The sequence below is a fragment of the Cololabis saira genome, chromosome 1 (assembly GCF_033807715.1).
Source record: "Cololabis saira isolate AMF1-May2022 chromosome 1, fColSai1.1, whole genome shotgun sequence".
Classification (NCBI taxonomy): Eukaryota; Metazoa; Chordata; class Actinopteri; order Beloniformes; family Belonidae; genus Cololabis; species Cololabis saira.
Window position 1 is genome coordinate 55,661,155 of NC_084587.1, and position 18,365 is coordinate 55,679,519.

Here is an 18,365-nt window from a genome sequence, read left to right on the forward strand (position 1 = left end):
CGGTGCCCCCCCCCCACACACACACTCGCTGCAGCGGTGCCCCCCCCCCACACACACACTCGCTGCAGCGGTGCCCCCCCCCACACACACACTCGCTGCAGCGGTGCCCCCCCCACACACACACTCGCTGCAGCGGTGCCCCCCCCACACACACACTCGCTGCAGCGGTGCCCCCCCCCACACACACACACTCACTGCAGCGGTGCCCCCCCCCCACACACACACACTCACTGCAGCGGTGCCCCCCCCCCCACACACACACACTTCCAGCCCGGGCCCTCACAGCCACCCGTTACTGGAGAAATCCCGTCTCAGCTGCTGCGTCTCTGCCTCCGTGAGCGGCTGGAGGGGAGATCGACAGGCGCCGCCATGGAAACCAAACCACTCCATCGCCTGCTTCAGGGCAGGAACTCCCAACTTTCTTGTCACCTGGAAACACAAAGCTCCAATCAACCATCGCAACGCCCCCCAAACCCAGTCGGCAAAACTGCAGTTTGGTCTCACGGCTGCAGGATTAATGATCCCTAATCCAGACACACGGGTGATCTGGCTGCTGAGCAGCACCCGTGGGACTGGGAGCTGCAGAGAACAGGGTCTTCCTGGTGCAGCGTGTGTAGGTGGTAGCGTGCTAGGCCCACACTGTCAGGCCAGTGACATTTACTAGACTTTAATGAACACGTCTGTAGCCTGAAGCTCACTCTGCAGAAACTCACCCGGGCCCACAACATCTCGGAGCGGTCCAGGCCGCGCTCCTCTGACATTTAACTTTGTGGATTTAACTCATATAGCTCAATACAAAAAACACATATATTTCTTAACTGTTAACTTAGGAAAAATATTTCATTTTTTGATACTAGTATTTCTTGCTTCATTAGCGTGGATGTTATTTTGAGCAGCGCACAAGCAGAGGGAGCGAGCTGCCAGCACGTTCATCAAAAGTTGCAACTCTTTTTCTCCTCAAATCTTTTTTCCAATAAAATTAAAATCAGAGTCATGTAAAAGGAGAAAACGCTCTGATAAAAGTGCTTTGTGGTAAAACTTGAAAAGAGGTCAGTGGCTCTGTCAGGCAGCTTGTTCCAGGTTTACGTCCCCCCTGGTCTTCAGGGTCAGGGCTTTCTCAGCCCCAGGAGCTCAGGCTCACACGCTGCTCAAAGGTCAGGGAAGGAGAGGCCTCAGAAAACATTAGGTCAACGCTAACATCTTTAAATCTATTCTAAAAATATGTGATGTACACACTAAGGCCCTGTTTACACGTAGCAAAAACGCTGGTGTTTTCATGTGTTTTGGCCGTTCGTTTACACGAAAACGAAGCTCAAAGTCTCCAAAAACAATCATTCCTGAAAACTCCGGCCAAAGTGGAGATTTGCAAAAACTCCGTCTTCACGTTTGCTTGTAAACGGACATTTAGGCTTCAGAACGTCACATTATGAGACAGAAAACGTCACCACACTGCAAAAACTCAAAATCTTAACAAGAATATTTGTCTTATTTCTAGTTAAAATGTTTCATTTTTAGTCAAAAAAATCTCATGACACTTAAAACAAGACTCATCACTGGAAAAAACTGAAAATTTACTTGAAACATGTGAAAATTGTCAAATAACAAGTTATTTATCTGGTGATGACTCTTGTTTTAAGTGTAATGAGATTTTTTGACTAAAAATTAACTAGAAATAAAACAAATATTCCTGATAAGATTTTGAGTTTTTGCAGTGCAGCGTCATGTGTGCGACCTGCGTTTACAATTTGTTTGGCCACCGCCAATATTTTCTTGTATTTTACCTGTTTTATATTGTAAAGTCACACTTAAAAGTAACTCCACTTCTCTGTCACTCCAAACCAAAGACTCGTTCATCTTGGAAGTAACTGGAAGTTACTCGTGTCATTTGTTGATGTTTTTTTCCAGGATTCTGATTGGCTAGCATGACTTCATCTTCTCGTTACACTGCCCCCTGCAGGTCTGGCTGCTCATAGCACCTTAACAGATATTTATGCAGGTTCGTGTAAATGATGGTATTTTTCAAAACGTAGAGGGGGAAATATCCGTTTTTCTAAATACCCGGCTACGTGTAAACGTGTCCTAAACTTAGTTCCTGTTAGAAAAACAAAACATCGGCATCGCCGTGACTACAGATGATTTAACTTCTAGTGACTGTTTGTATCTCTGGGAAAGCGTGAGCTCCAGGTTGGCAGCATTAGCCGAGGGTTGGTTGTTCCTGTGGGGACTAGGCCGGCGGCGGGCCGTACTCACGGCTGCGTTGGGTTGGATGAGGCGCTGCTGCAGGACTCTGGCTTCCTCCCAGCGTCCCGACGCACACAGACCGTGCAGCTCACACAGCTGCTGACCCAGCACGTTAGCCAGGGCACACACTCCGCCGACGGCCCCTGGACACACAACCAGGCCAGAGACAGGTCACGCACCGCCTTACCATCTCTTCTGGGTTGGACCCATGACATGTGTTTTAAACAGTTTGAAATGAAACATTTTTAGCTTTTAGGGAGGCAAATTAGGATTTTTTTTTCCCAACTTTTTTTATTGGGTTTTGCAGATGTATACAATTATATCAAAACATTTAACAAATTAAGCACATTTTTCTTTTAGGAAAAAACAGAAAAATACAGTGGTCACTTACATATTGCAGCATACCTGAACAACCTATATAAAACTAGAACCACAATAAAAATAAATAAATAAATAAATAAATAAATAAATAAATAAATAAATAAATAAATAAATAAATAAAACAAATAAAACTAAGACATAAATGGACAATTGCAAAAAAAAAAAATATATATACATAAAAAAATTGTAATGAGAATTATTGATTAAATTGAAGGAATGGGCCCCATAATTTCTCAAATTTACCGGAGCAGCCAGTTAAGAGCAGTCTAATTTTCTCCAATTTAAGAAAATAAAGGGTATCTCTAATCCAGCGGGCATGGCAGGGCGGTATTGCTGATTTCCAATTAAGTACAATGAATCTTCTGGCTAGCAGGGCAGCAAAAGCCAGTACATCCTTTTTAGACTTAGTGAGGGAAGTGGGAGCAACCCCAAACACTGCACTCAGAGCACCTGGCTCTAATTTTTCCCCAACTACCTCTGACAGGGTATTAAAAATCTTAGTCCAATATTATAAAGGGAAGGACAGCTCCAGAACATGTGTATTAAGTTCCCAGGAGACTGCTGACACCAATAGGATTTTTTTTTTTTTTAAATCTGTGCTCCAAGCCACTTTGTTAGTGAAAGTTTATCCAGATTGCTCGTGTTTGCCGTATTTAGAGCGAGTGATTCCCGACACTCTCTCGTTGAACGACAGATTCATTCCTCATCCTTCTGTAAACCCTTTACATTAAATGGTCTGGAAAGGAAAACACATCCTTGGTTGGACCAGCAGACAGCTGGGGCCCACGGGAAGGTCCTGACCCGAGCGAGCGCTCACCAGCATCTACTTATTCTTATTTGGTGCCATAAATTGAAAGTTTCAGAAAAACAGAGTCAAACATGAAGAAACCTTGAAGGAATCGTCTGACTAAAATCCAGTCTTCAGTCCCGATGTGTCAGTTTTAAATGTCTCACTTTGGTACCATGTGTCAATCACTGAACCTCGGTTGACTTTTTTACGTATGCACTGATACAAATAATGTGCTTGATACTTAAAAAAAATAAGTCAACTTTTTGCATGAGATTATTATGTAGATCAAGAAAGACTAGTCTTTGTATAAACTAATTTTTTGTATGTAAATAATACATTTTGGCAAGTACAGTCAAGTTAATTGTGTTAAATTTACTTTATTTATCAAAATTAAGTTGACTTTACTTGCAAAAATTAAGTTGCAAATGAATTTTGTACATACTAAAAATTAAGTAGTTTATAAAAAGACTAGTCTTTCTTGATCTACGTAAAAATCTCATGCTAAACAGTTGTCATAATTTTTTCAAAGTAGATCAAGCAAGATATTTTTCACTGTGGTTTTTACTTAAACAAATAAAGCATGTTTCATCTAAACGTTGGTCAATCTGCCCAATAGATTAAAATTGTTAAAGGAAAAGTAAATACAACAAGATCATTGCTTGTTGTTTGTGTGTAAATGAAAAGATTACCTGGGATTACATGAATACTGCTGGTAAAGGAAAAAATGCACAATGTCTTGTTTTTGAACAAATGCAGATTAAGTTCAAAACTAGATGTATTCATGTAAAGCAACAAACTTCATTTTTAATTGTTAATATCACAGATTTAAATATGTTATATTTACATGCGCTTAGATTTATTTTTTTCGGGCCTGTGTGGAGGAAAATCAGAAATAGGTTCCGCAACAGACGGGAAAACAAGGTGGTGTGTTCTGCTCCTTTTATTGTTGTTTTTTATCTTGTTCTTGTTAATTGTGGACAGACATACAAACATGTTTCTGTCAGGTCAGTGGGCAGCAGGGCTTCATGTGTCCGGTCACCCAGACAGGCAGGTTTTCCAGCAGCAGCTGGACGTCCTGGTCTAGCAGGGAGGAAGCAGCTTCTGCTAGCCGTTCCTGAACGCTGACGAGCAGATGTCATGAATGATTTATGTTTCTGTGGACTTTCACCACCGGAACCACAGGTCCCAGCAGCTTTCCCCACTCAGCTGACCGTCAGACCGTCCTGATTCCTCACAACGCTGCACTGGGACCGGCACAGGGCTCTTAAACTACTATTAAACTACTGTCAATGCACAAAGATGTGTTTGGAACGCTTGGTTTTCCATGTGGGTCTTTGTTTGCCATCGACTCATCTGGACATTGTTGTGATGGCTGATGGCAGAGATCCTGCTTGATGTCCGGCCTGCAGACGTCCCAGGTCACAGCCCAGTCAGTCATCTCCAGGATGTGCAGGGAAAAGTCCGGGCTACAGAAACCTGATGCGTCATTAGCTTTATTGAAATAATTACACAGAAGTGACAATCGTTTCATTGTGGGTTTTGTTTCTGGTCCTGGACTGCTCAGTTTTAATGTGTCAGTAGTGTTGTACCGATCGATCGGGCGGCCGATCACGGCAGTTTCAAAACATCGGTATCGGCCAAAAAAGTATGGGGACATACCTAGTTATTAATGTTTTTAATATATATGAAATCGTTTTGTATATCGTTGCATTTAACGGTGACTGGCGACACTTCCGGCCGTAAGCCGAAACTAACTTGGTTTACATGTTTGAATTGTGAAATGTTCTATCTGTTCATGTTCATTAAGCTGCTGCTTCATTCATTCATTCATTCATTCATTCATTCATTCATTCATTCATTCATTCATTCATTCATTCAGAATGTTGCACTAAGGTTAAGCCAAAAACTATTTTAATTTTCTTGTGTTTGTGAGTTTGACTGGATGTCATTCAACTACCTCTTTTGAAGTTAAATGTATTTTTTTTTGTTATTGCACTATTCTGCACTTTTTGTTTTATTTTACAATTTCATGTTTTTACATTTTGTGGCACCAGTGCTGATAAGCTTTGTTGAAATAATGTCCATGTTGTTCTCCAGTGGTCAATGAAAGAAACTTGGGATAATTTGAGTTTTAGTCCTCTTTTTCTTTTTCTTTTTTTTTAATTCATTGCAAAAATGTATCTGATCCGTAAAAAGTATCAGAAATGTATCGGGAGCCAAAAAAAGTGATCGGATCGGGAAAAATCGGGATCGGCAGATACTCAAACTCAAGTGATCGGGATCGGATCGGAGTTAAAAAATCCTGATGGGGTTAACCGTAGTTGTCAGGAGTGATCTCTGCTCAGTTTTTTTGGTGTTTAGAACAGCAGAACGGATGTTTGGCATTAACATGAGTTTACTACGTCAGGCCCTTGACCCCGTATTCATCCAGCCGCTCTCTCCGCTCCTCGGGTCAAAACCTCCTTTTGACTCCTCAAACATGTTTTAAAAACTGTTAGCATGTGTGTTGCTGGATCTGTTAATTGTCTGGAAAAACAGCTGAAGACACTTCTACTTAGACAAACTTTTAGCTGACTTGGTAACGAGCTTTTATTGGAGTTGATGTTATTTACCTTATTGTTCTGTATTCATCGTATGTTTCTTGTTTATGTTCTTATTTTATCTGGTTTGCAGCCCTTTGTGATTGTGTCTGTGAAAGGGCTGTATAAATAAAGTTTACTTACTTAAGCTGAGATCTTCCACATGACAGTTCAGCAAAATCTGATGTAGTAAAGTCTGCAGAGCTCGGCAGGTTCTGAGTGTAGCTGCGTGTCAGCAGTCCCGAGTTTCCCCATCAAAGATCTAAGCTCGGTGAGTTTTCTGTAACACGGTAACATCCACAACGCTGTAGTGGTGAAGGTTGTTAGGAGGATGAAATAAGTCATCATAACTTCAACACACACTCACAGCAGGGATGCATTATCACATCAATCATTCCTCGCTCTGCATTCGCTGCGTCAGTCTCACTACCGGCTGAATATATTAGTTATGGAGATGAGAATGTGTCAGGGATCAGAGATCACAGAGCCGCGGGGGGGACGGGGGGGACGCTGTGCCAGGGTGAGTTAGGCAGGGGAGAACATGACGCATCAGGTTATTGAGCACCGTAGTCATGCTTATTCCCCAGATGTATTATCTAATCCGAGGGAAGAGCGCACTGTATGTGGCAAACATAGCAAGATGGTAAAAGAACGCGCTTCACATTACAGCTCAACCATAATTTATTGTCAGCTCAAATTAAGCAGGATTAGACAGCTGGACCTCACGATGAGGATATGAAAAACCGAGCTGTGAGGGAAGATGTTTCTTGTACACAGGTGTCCTAAACCCGAGGGACCAGTTGGACGTCACCAGCTTAGCAGGAGTGATAGTCAGTACTGGAGTTGAGGGAGGATGAGGGGGGATGAGGGGGGATGAGGGGAGATGGCATCCCTCCTGAAATAAAAACAGTCCAAATCACCCCCCCCCTGTAAAACTGCCATCCCTCCTTTCCTGTTTTGATATTTTTATTAGGGGGTAAGGCACAGTTGAACAGGAATAAACAAAAAAAAGATATACAGTCTACCTCCTTTTTTTTTTTTTTTTTTGGAATTAAGAACAGAACAAAAAATCCACACAAAACAATGACAAATACACGAAAATTATTATATTCTTATATACAAGTAATATTTAAGTATTTAAGCTAAACAGTATGAATTAAAAAAAATAGATGAATAAAAAGGGGGGAAAAAAAAAAAAACCCAAAAACAAAAGAAAAGTAAATAAAAAGATAAATAAAAAGGAGGAAGAAAGAAAGGAATGAGAGAAGAGAGGGAGGGGGGGATCCGTCAATCAGGAGGCAGGGACTGGAGAGAGTGGAAGAATGTAAGAAAGGGAAGCCACTTATTATAAAATTTGTTGCAACTACCCTTCAGTGAATATTTAATCTTTCCCAGCTTCAGAAAAAACATGGTGTCGTTGAGCCACTGGGTACTAGAAGGAGCCTTAGTCGACTTCCAGTGGAGAAGAAGGTGGCGTCTTGCCAGTAAGGAAGTAAAAGCCAAAATGTCTTTTTGGTTTGAAGTAAACCGGCCATGGTCCTCTGGGAGCCCGAATATGGCAACATGGGGGGAGACTTTTATATTCACCAAGAGTATTTTTGACATGGTGTCAAAATAATTCGACCAAAAGCGAGAAAGTAGTGGGCAAGAGTAAAACATATGGGTTAAATTGCAGGACGAGGCATGACATTTGTCGCATTCGTCAGTGACACTGGGATAGATCTGTGAGAGTCGAGCTTTAGAAAAGTGGACTCTAAACAGTACTTTAAACTGTATAAGTGTAAGACGAGCGCAGGATGAACTTGTGTAAATTTTTTTAAGAGCAGCGTCCCACCAGTCATCCTCCAAATTTAGATCCAGTTCATCTTCCCAGGCAGCCCTAACTTTAATAACTGGAGAGAGATCGAAAGACAGAAGGTCATCGTAAACCTTAGAGATCAGTGATTTTTGAAGTGGATCATGGTTTAAAAGCACCTCCCACTGTAGAGTCGGCGGAGAGGATGGAAAAACTGGAAACAAAGCTTTAACGCAGTGTCTAATCTGAAAGTATCGAAAGAGATGAGAAGGCGGGAGGATAAATTCACCTGAGAGATCTGCATAGCTGCGAAAGATACCATCCTTGTAAAGATCTCCAAAACTTTTCAGGCCCTTATTATGCCATATGAGAAAGGTTGAATCTGTAAGCGGAGGTCGAAATAAATGATTGTTCAGTAATGGAGCTAAAGTAGATGCTGACTTAAATTTGAAGTGTTTCCTAAATTGATACCAAATTTTAAGTGTGGAGTGAACCACTTGATTATTTGTAAAGACAGAGAGGTTGGATGGAATAGATGAGGTAAGTAGAGCAGGTAAAGAGGATGAAATGCATGACTGTGCCTCCAATTTACACCATGGCATATTCACCGATTTGAACCAAAATGAAATTTTTTGAATATGTGCTGCCCAATAATACAGTTGGAAATTGGGAAGTGCCAGTCCGCCATTGAATTTACATCTCTGAAGTGTGGATTTGCGGATTCTAGGAGCCTTCCCACACCATAAGAAGTCAGAAATAGTTTGATCAATTATTTTAAAAAAGTGTTTTGGTAAGAAAAGTGGAAGACAATGGAACAGAAATAGAAATTTGGGCAAAATATTCATTTTAACTGCGTTAATTCTTCCAATTAATGAAAGAGGTAAGCTTTTCCATCTATGGAGGTCAGATTTAATTGTAGACATTAAAGGTGAGAGATTAGCAGAAAAAAGAGAGCTTAACGTTCTGGTTACGTTGATCCCAAGATACCTAAAGCCGGAAGGACTAATCTTAAAAGGGATATCTGACTGTACGAGCTGTGTTGCTGAGTCATTAATGGGATAGCATTCACTTTTAGATACGTTCACTTTATAGCCTGAGAAAGACCCGAATCTCTGGAAAGCAGATAAAATTGAAGGAATGGAGAGGACAGGATCCGAGACATATAACAGTAAGTCATCAGCGTAAAGTGACAGCTTATATTCTGTTCCCAATCGGGAGATCCCAGTAAAAGTGGGGGAGGACCTCAGAAAGATTGACAGGGGCTCTATAGCTAGTGCGAATAATAGGGGAGAGAGGGGACACCCCTGTCTGGTGCCACGGGCTAGAGTAAAAAAATTGGACTGAATGCCATTAGTGGAAACGCTTGCTTGTGGAGACGTGTAAAGGAGACGAATCAAAGAAATGAACCCATTCCCCAGCCCAAACTTCTTCAGTACAGTAAATAAATAGTCCCATTCAATCCTATCAAATGCCTTTTCAGCATCGACTGAGATTACGACTTCAGGTGTTGTGGTGATAGTTTTAGAGTGAATAATATTTAAAAGTGTCCGCACATTAAAGAATAACTGTCGCCCCTTAACAAATCCTGTCTGTTCATTTGAGACAATAGTTGGCACAATGTTCTCCAAGCGATAAGCCAAGGCTTTAGCAAGGATCTTAGCATCTACATTTATTAACGAAAGAGGTCTGTATGAGCCGCAGAGAGTTGGATCCTTATCTTTTTTTAAGAGGAGACTTATGGAGGCTTGCCTTAAAGTGGGAGGGAGAGTGCCATGTTCCAGTGATTCCTTATAAACAGCATGCAATAAAGGGGACAATTTATCCTGAAATTTCTTAAAAAATTCCACTGGAAATCCATCAGGGCCAGGAGCTTTGTTATTTTGCATACTTCTCACAGCGAGATTAATTTCTTCTACCGTTAATGGCGAGTCAAGATTTTTAGCAGCATGGGAGCCTATAACAGGAAAGTTGAGGCTATCTAAGAATGAATTCAATTCAGTGGAGCCAGATGGAGATTCAGACGTATATAAAGAGGAATAAAATGAGTGAAAGACAGAATTAATGGCGGTGGGATCCTGATGCAATGAGCCTGATGAATCTTTTATCTGAAGGATCATACGTGAGGCTGCCTGGCGACGTAGCTGATGAGCCATGAGCCGAATTGCCTTGTCTCCATGTTCATAATATACGGAGCGTGATCGTAAGAGAAGTCGCTCTGCGTCATTAGTGGTAAGGAGATCAAATTCAGTCTGTAAATCGACACGTTGCTTAAGAAAACTGGGAGAGGGGCAAGTAGCAAGTTGTTGGTCCAATTTTGTGATCTTAATAGAGAGTTCTTGTAATTTGGCTTTCCGGGACTTATTCAAGTGAGCAGAGAAGGAGATAATTTGTCCCCGCAAATATGCTTTTAATGATTCCCACAGCAGTGAAGATGAAATTGGTTCCATATCATTTTGATTTATAGAGATGTAATCATCAATTTTAGTTGTAATAAAATTGGTGAACTTATCATCTGAGAGAAGTAATGTATTGAACCTCCAAGATGTTGAGTAGCGTGGCTGTGAAGAGAACTGAATATCCAAAGAAAGAGGAGCGTGGTCGGAGATCACAATAGGATGATAATCAACAGACAGTACTTTGGGAATTAGTTTAGCATCAATAAAATAATAATCAATCCGAGAGAAAGATTGATGCATCTGAGAAAAGAAGGAATATTTTTTGGTACAAGGGTTATAAAATCTCCAAGGATCGGTGCAACCGTTCTTGGACACAAAATCTGAAAGAGACCTCGACATTGAAGAAGGAGTCAGATTTCGTGGGCTGGAGCGGTCTAGTTTGGGGTCAATTACGCAGTTCATATCCCCGCCAATTATAAGAAGACTGTCGTTCAATGAGGGGAGACATTCAAAAAGCTTGTTCATAAAGTGTGGGTTGTCAAAATTGGGGGCATATATATTAACTAATAATATGGGAATATGAAATAGCGTACCCGCCACAATTAAGTATCTGCCGTTTTTGTCTGAAATCACCTTAGATGCTGAAAACTGCATTGACTTACCAATTAATATAGCAACCCCCCTGGCCTTAGAGTTGAAATCAGAGTGAAACACCTCAGAAACCCAGGGACATTTAAGTCTGACCTGGTCTTTGGTGCGCATGTGGGTTTCCTGAAGGAACACTAAGTCAGCTTTAAGACGTCTCAGGTGAGCAAATATTCTCGATCTCTTAATTGGACTCCCCATGCCTTTAATATTCCAGCTCAACAACCTCACAGAAGTACCAGTATTAGTGGCCATATGTTAAATTCCTAAAGATAGAGATGTACCGAATGCGGATCCCCAAGGAAGGAAAGGAAAGAAAGGGATGGAGGGAGGAAAGAAAGAAAGAAAGAAAGAAAGAGGAAAGAAGAAGAAAAAAAAAAAAAAAAAAAAAAGGGGGAGAAAAAAAAAAAAAAAATAAATAAATAAATAAAAGGGGGAAAATTGAAAACAACAACAAACTTAACCTACTGAACCCCCCACCCCCCACCCCCCAATTGCACTTACAACGACCCCATCCCCAAACGATGGAGAACCCAGTGCAAACTCCAGAAGGAGTCAGATCCCTGAAAAGAACACTTACGGCTTTAAGCATAACTAACAAGATAATAACTAACAAGCTTCGTGTTGAGCTCCTGCAAGCCCAGCAACATTAACAGAGAGGTACAACCAATCACGACCAAGTTAAACTGAAAACCACATACCGTGTATATATGGGAGAGAAAAAAAAAAAAAAAAACCGACACTGATGAACTGAAAAAAGTTCAACTAGACTTTGAGCGACGTGATGAAAGCGCTGGCCTCCTCTGCCGACCTGAACTCCCTTTCTGCGCCGTTGTGAGTGATGCGGAGGCGGGCGGGGTACAGCAGACCGTAGCGGATCCCCGGGATCTCGCGGAGCCGGCGGCGGACGTCATTAAAGGCGGCTCGGGCACGGGCCGTCTTCTGGGTGTGGTCGGGAAAGACAGAAAAAGTCAACTCTCCACACGTAATCCGTTGCTGAGCCCTGGCTCGGCGCAATATATCCACACAGTCTGTATGATAGTGCAGACGGGCGATGATGGGACGAGGGCGCTCTCCGGGCTTCGGCTTCGGCTGGAGGGTGCGGTGCGCCCGGTCCAGGAGAGGCTCCTTCTCCAGGCTGAAAGCCTCCTTGAGCAGAGAGGGAATATCCGTAACAGCAGAAGAGGTGGAAAAATCTTCAGGAATTCCCACGATCCGTATGTTATTGCGCCGGGATCTCGCCTCCAGATCCTCGCATTTACCATCCAGCCTCATCAGTTCAGCTGACAGATGCTCCACTTTAGCCTGTAAGGTTGTGATGTCATCGGTGCAGGATGAAAGAGATGTTTCCATTTCAACCACGGTGTTCTTCAGAGCGCGCACATCAGACTGGATGTTTGTAATGCTTTTTGATAATTCCGACTTCACCGCTTGCAGCTCAGTCTTGATGCTCGACAGGTTTTCATTTAAAGCAGCCTGAAGCTCCGATTTAAAAACAGCCGCCATCTCAACGCGGAGTGATGCGAGCAGCTCGGCCTTAAAGTCGTGTGAAGGAGCGGCCCCGGCGGCCTCGGCCAGGCTGGACGGGGGGTCACCACGAGGCGGGGATGCTGCGTGCGGAGAGGGCCGCGGGGGTGGTGCGGATGGTTTGAGTTTTGGAGGCATTTTGGTCGGCAAAAATACGGGGCCAAAGTAGAATAATGAAGGTCGGGAAAAATAAACCGAAGGAAGATGAAAAAGCTGTACCAAAAATAGATATTTTTAAAGGTTGTTGCAGGAGCTCAAAAAAACACGTCCTAGTCCATTAGTCGCTACACCGGAAGTTGCCATCCCTCCTTTCCATCCCTTATGTCATTTCATCAATGAATGTGGTTTTACTGCTATTTCAACATTTAGAGTCATCACCAGAAAAATAACACCAGAAAAATAACTAATTTGACAATTTTCACCTGTTTCAAGTAAATTTTCACTTGAAATAAGTAGAAAAATCTGCCAGTGGGACAAGATTTATCTTCTTATTCCAAGCAAAAAAAATCTGGTTCCACTGGCAGATTTTTCTACTTATTTTAAGTGAAAATGTACTTGAAACAGGTAAAAATTGTTGTTTTTTCCAGTGATGAGTCTTGTTTTAAGTGTAATGAGATTTTTTTACTAAAATGAGACATTTTAACTAGAAATAAGACAAATATTCTTGTTAAGATTGTGAGTTTTTGCAGTGATCCATGTTACTTATCCTGTGAAGGACAGAGTCATATTGATAAGTTCAGAAAAGTGTTTTTTATTGTTGTGTTTTGATGTATTTGATGTAAGCCCAGTGGATATTTAAAGCTTACAGAAGGCTGCATTTAACTGCTGCTATGTCATTCCTGCAGTATTTCTGCAGGTGTTTTAGTCACTGCTATTATTTGTAATATATTATATTATTTGTAATCAGCACACATTATCTGTCCCCATGTGATAAAATCCACCATCCCCCGTGATTTTTTTTTACAACTGGAGTACTGGTTATAGTAGTCATGATAGGGAGTCATGTGACATCTTAAAATAGAAAAGGCATCAACCACTAGGTGTCTCTTTTTCTGTGTGTTTGCCAATGGGCTATGGCAACCTGAGGAAGTGAAATGGGTTGCAGTTCCTTGGCCGGCCACTAGGGGCTGGCTTCAGAAGGAAGTCCATATCCAATGGTTGGGTTTTATTGAACGTTTCCACCAAAGCCACATCTGAAACCGGAGGTCCTGCCCTCAGCTCTCCCGAGGCTCGGAGGACGGAGACGGTACCAGCTATGATGTAACGCTGGAGGACTGGAGGGGGCCGTCGTTTAGCATTTAGCATTTAGCCAGGCTTTCGCTCCATCGCGTTGCCGCCCATCCTCGTTTTAACTCTGACATTACTCATTTCAAATGCCATTGTTGTCAATATCAGAGATCGGGATAAATTTTTTTGAAAATCGATTCCATGTAGAACGCATTTGCTGTATTAAGGCAAAATCTCAAAATGTCACGTGTCACAAGCTTGAAATCATCTTGTAATTCGCGGCATTGGATTTTTGCAACTGGGAACCGGAAAACTGCCACTCTGCTGAGCCGAGCTTCATGTTAAACTTGAAATGTTACATTTAAGGTGGTACTGTGTTAAATCACTGCTAAGTTATCCACATGTGAACTGAGTTTAAATGAACTTCATGTTAGCCTGTTAGTCTGTACTTCAGCAGCTACAAACGTATTCAAGTAAACATCTTTTTTGTTATATTCTAGCTGTGTCTTCCATCCATCCATCCATCCATCCATCCATCCATCCATCCATCATCCATCCATCCATCCATCCATCCATCCATCCATCCATCATCCATCCATCCATCCATCCATCCATCCATCCATCCATCCATCACCCATCCATCCATCCATCCATCACCCATCCATCACCCATCCATCCATCCATCCATCCATCCATCCATCCATCCATCCACCCACCCACCCACCCATCCATCCATCCATCCATCCATCCATCCATCCATCCATCCATCCATCCATCCATCCATCCATCCATCCATCCATCCATCCATCCATCCATCCATCCATCCATCCATCCATCACCCATCCATCCATCCATCCATCCATCCATCCATCCATCCATCATCCATCCATCCATCATCCATCCATCATCCATCCATCCATCCATCCATCATCCATCCATCCATCCATCCATCCATCCATCCATCCATCCATCCATCCATCATCCATCCATCCATCCATCCATCCATCCATCCATCCATCCATCCATCCATCCATCCATCCATCCATCCATCACCCATCCATCCATCCATCCATCCATCCATCCATCCATCCATCATCCATCCATCCATCATCCATCCATCATCCATCCATCCATCCATCCATCATCCATCCATCCATCCATCATCCATCCATCCATCCATCCATCCATCCATCCATCCATCCATCCATCCATCCATCACCCATCCATCATCCATCCATCACCCATCCATCCATCCATCCATCCATCCATCCATCCATCATCCATCCATCATCCATCCATCCATCCATCCATCCATCCATCCATCATCCATCCATCCATCCATCCATCCATCCATCCATCCATCCATCCATCATCCATCCATCCATCCATCCATCCATCATCCATCCATCCATCCATCCATCCATCATCCATCCATCCATCCATCACCCATCCATCCATCCATCCATCACCCATCCATCCATCACCCATCCATCCATCCATCCATCCATCCATCCATCCATCCGTCATCCATCCATCACCCATCCATCCACCCATCCATCCATCCATCACCCATCCATCCATCCATCCATCACCCATCCATCATCCATCCATCACCCATCCATCCATCCATCCATCACCCATCCATCCATCCATCCATCCATCATCCATCCATCACCCATCCATCACCCATCCATCCATCCATCCATCCACCCATCCATCCATCCATCACCCATCCATCCATCCATCCATCACCCATCCATCCATCCATCCATCCATTCATCCATCCATCACCCATCCATCCATCCATCCATCCATCACCCATCCATCCATCCATCCATCCATCCATCATCCATCCATCCATCCATCCATCATCCATCCATCACCCATCCATCCATCCATCACCCATCCATCCATCCATCCATCCATCATCCATCCATCACCCATCCATCCATCCATCACCCATCCATCCATCCATCCATCCATCCATCCATCACCCATCCATCCATCCATCCATCCATCCATCCATCCATCCACCCATCCATCCATCCATCACCCATCCATCCATCCATCCATCCATCACCCATCCATCCATTCATCCATCCATCACCCATCCATCCATCCATCCATCACCCATCCATCCATCCATCCATCCATCCATCCATCCATCATCCATCCATCACCCATCCATCCATCCATCACCCATCCATCCATCCATCCATCCACCCATCCATCCATCCATCACCCATCCATCCATCCATCCATCACCCATCCATCCATCCATCCATCCATCCATCCATCCATCCATCCATCCATCCATCCATCCATCCATCCATCCATCCATCCATCCATCCATCCATCCATGCATATCCTGTGCAGGCTCCCAGGGGTCTGCTGGAGCTTCTCCCAGCTCATTCCAGGTGAGAGTCAGGCTTCACCTGCCCAGGTCACCAGGCCTGCAGGGCCACATGTACACACAGACAACCATGCACTCCCTTACACACCTACAGGCAATTTAGAAATGCCAATCAACATGACACACATGATTTTGGACTGTGGGAGGAAGCACCTAATGCCAGACCGGACCGCCACACCACCCGCCAGACCGGAACCTCTCACCGGGCCGACCGTCTCCTCGGCCCGGCCGTCCGCTGGCCAGAAGCATACGGGGAGATGAACAGGAAGAATGCAGCAAAAGAAGAAACACGTAAACCAGGGATGCTACCTTTATCGTGGTTGTTGTTTATTTTACAATATACTTTGTTCATGGTGATTGAGATCAAAAGAAAACCCTGCCGGACCTTTACATTGGGGTAATACGCCAACAAGACCTGAACCAGCTCAGCGGTCCAGCTATCGTTTATTTCCTGTAATCCCCAACTCCGTCAAATGTACTCGTAGCAAAACGTCTCTGGTTCAAATGAGTTGTGTTGGCAGGACTTATGTTCACGTGGGAGTGCTGAAAGCCACTTTTCCAGGGCCGTCCCTGGTAATGGAGACACGTGTGGATGATCCAGCCCCCCGGGAGTCCCCCTGGAACTCCTGCTGGTGGAGACACACCTCTCACTCACTCACTCATCTTCTTCCGCTTTATCCGTTCCCGGGTCGAGGGGGCAGCAGCCTCAGCAGAGATGCCCAGATTTCCTTCACCCCAGACACTTCCTCCATCTCTTCCTCCAGCTCTTCCTCCAGCTCCTCCGAGGGGAGTCCGAGGGGAGTCCGAGGGGAGTCCGAGGGGAGTCCGAGGCGTTCTCAGGCCAGCTGAGAGACATAGTCTCTCCAGCGTGTCCTGGGTCTTCCCCGGGGTCTCCTCCCAGAGGGACATGCCTGGAAAACCTCCCTAGGGAGGAGGGACATGCCTGGAACACCTCCCTAGGGAGGAAGGACATGCCTGGAACACCTCCCTAGGGAGGAGGGACATGCCTGGAACACCTCCCTAGGGAGGAGGGACATGCCTGGAACACCTCTCGAGGGAGGTGGGACATGCCTGGAACTCCTCCCTAGGGAGGTGGGACATGCCTGGAACTCCTCCCTAGGGAGGAGGGACATGCCTGGAACACCTCTCGAGGGAGGTGGGACATGCCTGGAACTCCTCCCTAGAGAGGAGGGACATGTCTGGAACACCTCCCTAGAGAGGAGGGACATGCCTGGAACACCTCCCTAGGGAGGAGGGACATGCCTGGAACACCTCCCTAAGGAGGCGTCCAGGAGGATCCGGTACAGATGCCCAAGCCACCTCAGCTGACTCCTCTCAATGTGAAGGAGCAGCGGCTCGACTCCGAGCTCCTCCCGGGTGACCGAACTCCTCACCCTATCTCTAAGGGAGCGTCCAGCCGCCCTGCGGAGGAAACTCATCTCTAAGGGAGCGTCCAGCCGCCCTGCGGAGGAAACTCATCTCGGCCGCTTGTATCCGCGATCTTGTCCTTTCGGTCACTACCCAAAGTTCGTGACCATAGGTGAGGGTAGGGGCGTAGATTGACCGGTAAATCGAGAGCTTTCGACTCAGCTCCCTCTTGACCACGACGGTCCGGTACACCGACCGCATTACTGCGGACGCTGCACCGATCCGTCTGTCAATCTCACGCTCCATCGTTCCCTCACTCGTGAACAAGATCCCGAGATACTTGAACTCCTCCACCTGAGGCAGGACTTCTCCACCCACCCGGAGAAGGCATGCCACCCTCTCCCGATGGAGAACCATGGCCTCGGTCTTGGAGGTGCTGATTCTCATCCCTGCCGCGTTGCACTCGGCCTCAAACCGCCCCAGCACATGCTGAAGGTCCCGGTCCGATGAAGCCAACAGGACAACGTCATCCGCAAAAAGCAGAGATGAAATCCTGTGGTTCCAAAACCGGATCCCCTCCGGCCCCTGGCTACACCTAGAAATCCTGTCCATAAAAATTATGAACAGGACCGGTGACACACCTATTGAAGCCAATTTAATCCAGGGGCATGGTCCTAAATGGTGCCGAGCACTAAAACACAGGATTTCATAGTACAACTTAACATCTAAAATCTAAAACTAAATGTAGTTTACCTTTGTCACTATATACTTAGACGAGCTGTTTTAGATAAATGTATTGCTCAAAAACTATGACATCAAGTATCTATTCATCAATCAATACCTCCATCAGCACCTTTGCCTTCCACCTGCTGTCAGAGCTTCTCTTGGATTCTCTCTCCCATGGGATTCATCTCCTCCTCTTGCATCTCTCTCCTTTTCTTCCCATTGTTTCTCTTGTACTTGGACCACATCTGAGAATACATTTCACATGACCCCAGCGCTG

At 44.5% G+C, this 18,365-nt stretch overlaps 1 protein-coding gene across 1 annotated transcript in view; it reads right to left on the minus strand.

The window, feature by feature from the left end:
• Positions 1-248: 248 nt before the first annotated feature.
• Positions 249-18,365, minus strand: part of hoga1 (4-hydroxy-2-oxoglutarate aldolase 1) — a 40,153-nt gene continuing 22,036 nt past the window's right edge. Inside the window, exons 6-7 of the mRNA XM_061733154.1 lie at positions 2,251-2,384; positions 249-429 (exon numbers count right to left, since the gene is read on the minus strand). Of these exons, the coding sequence (XP_061589138.1) occupies positions 280-429; positions 2,251-2,384 (284 nt within the window). The 3' untranslated portion in view covers positions 249-279. The remainder of the gene's footprint in view (positions 430-2,250; positions 2,385-18,365) is intronic.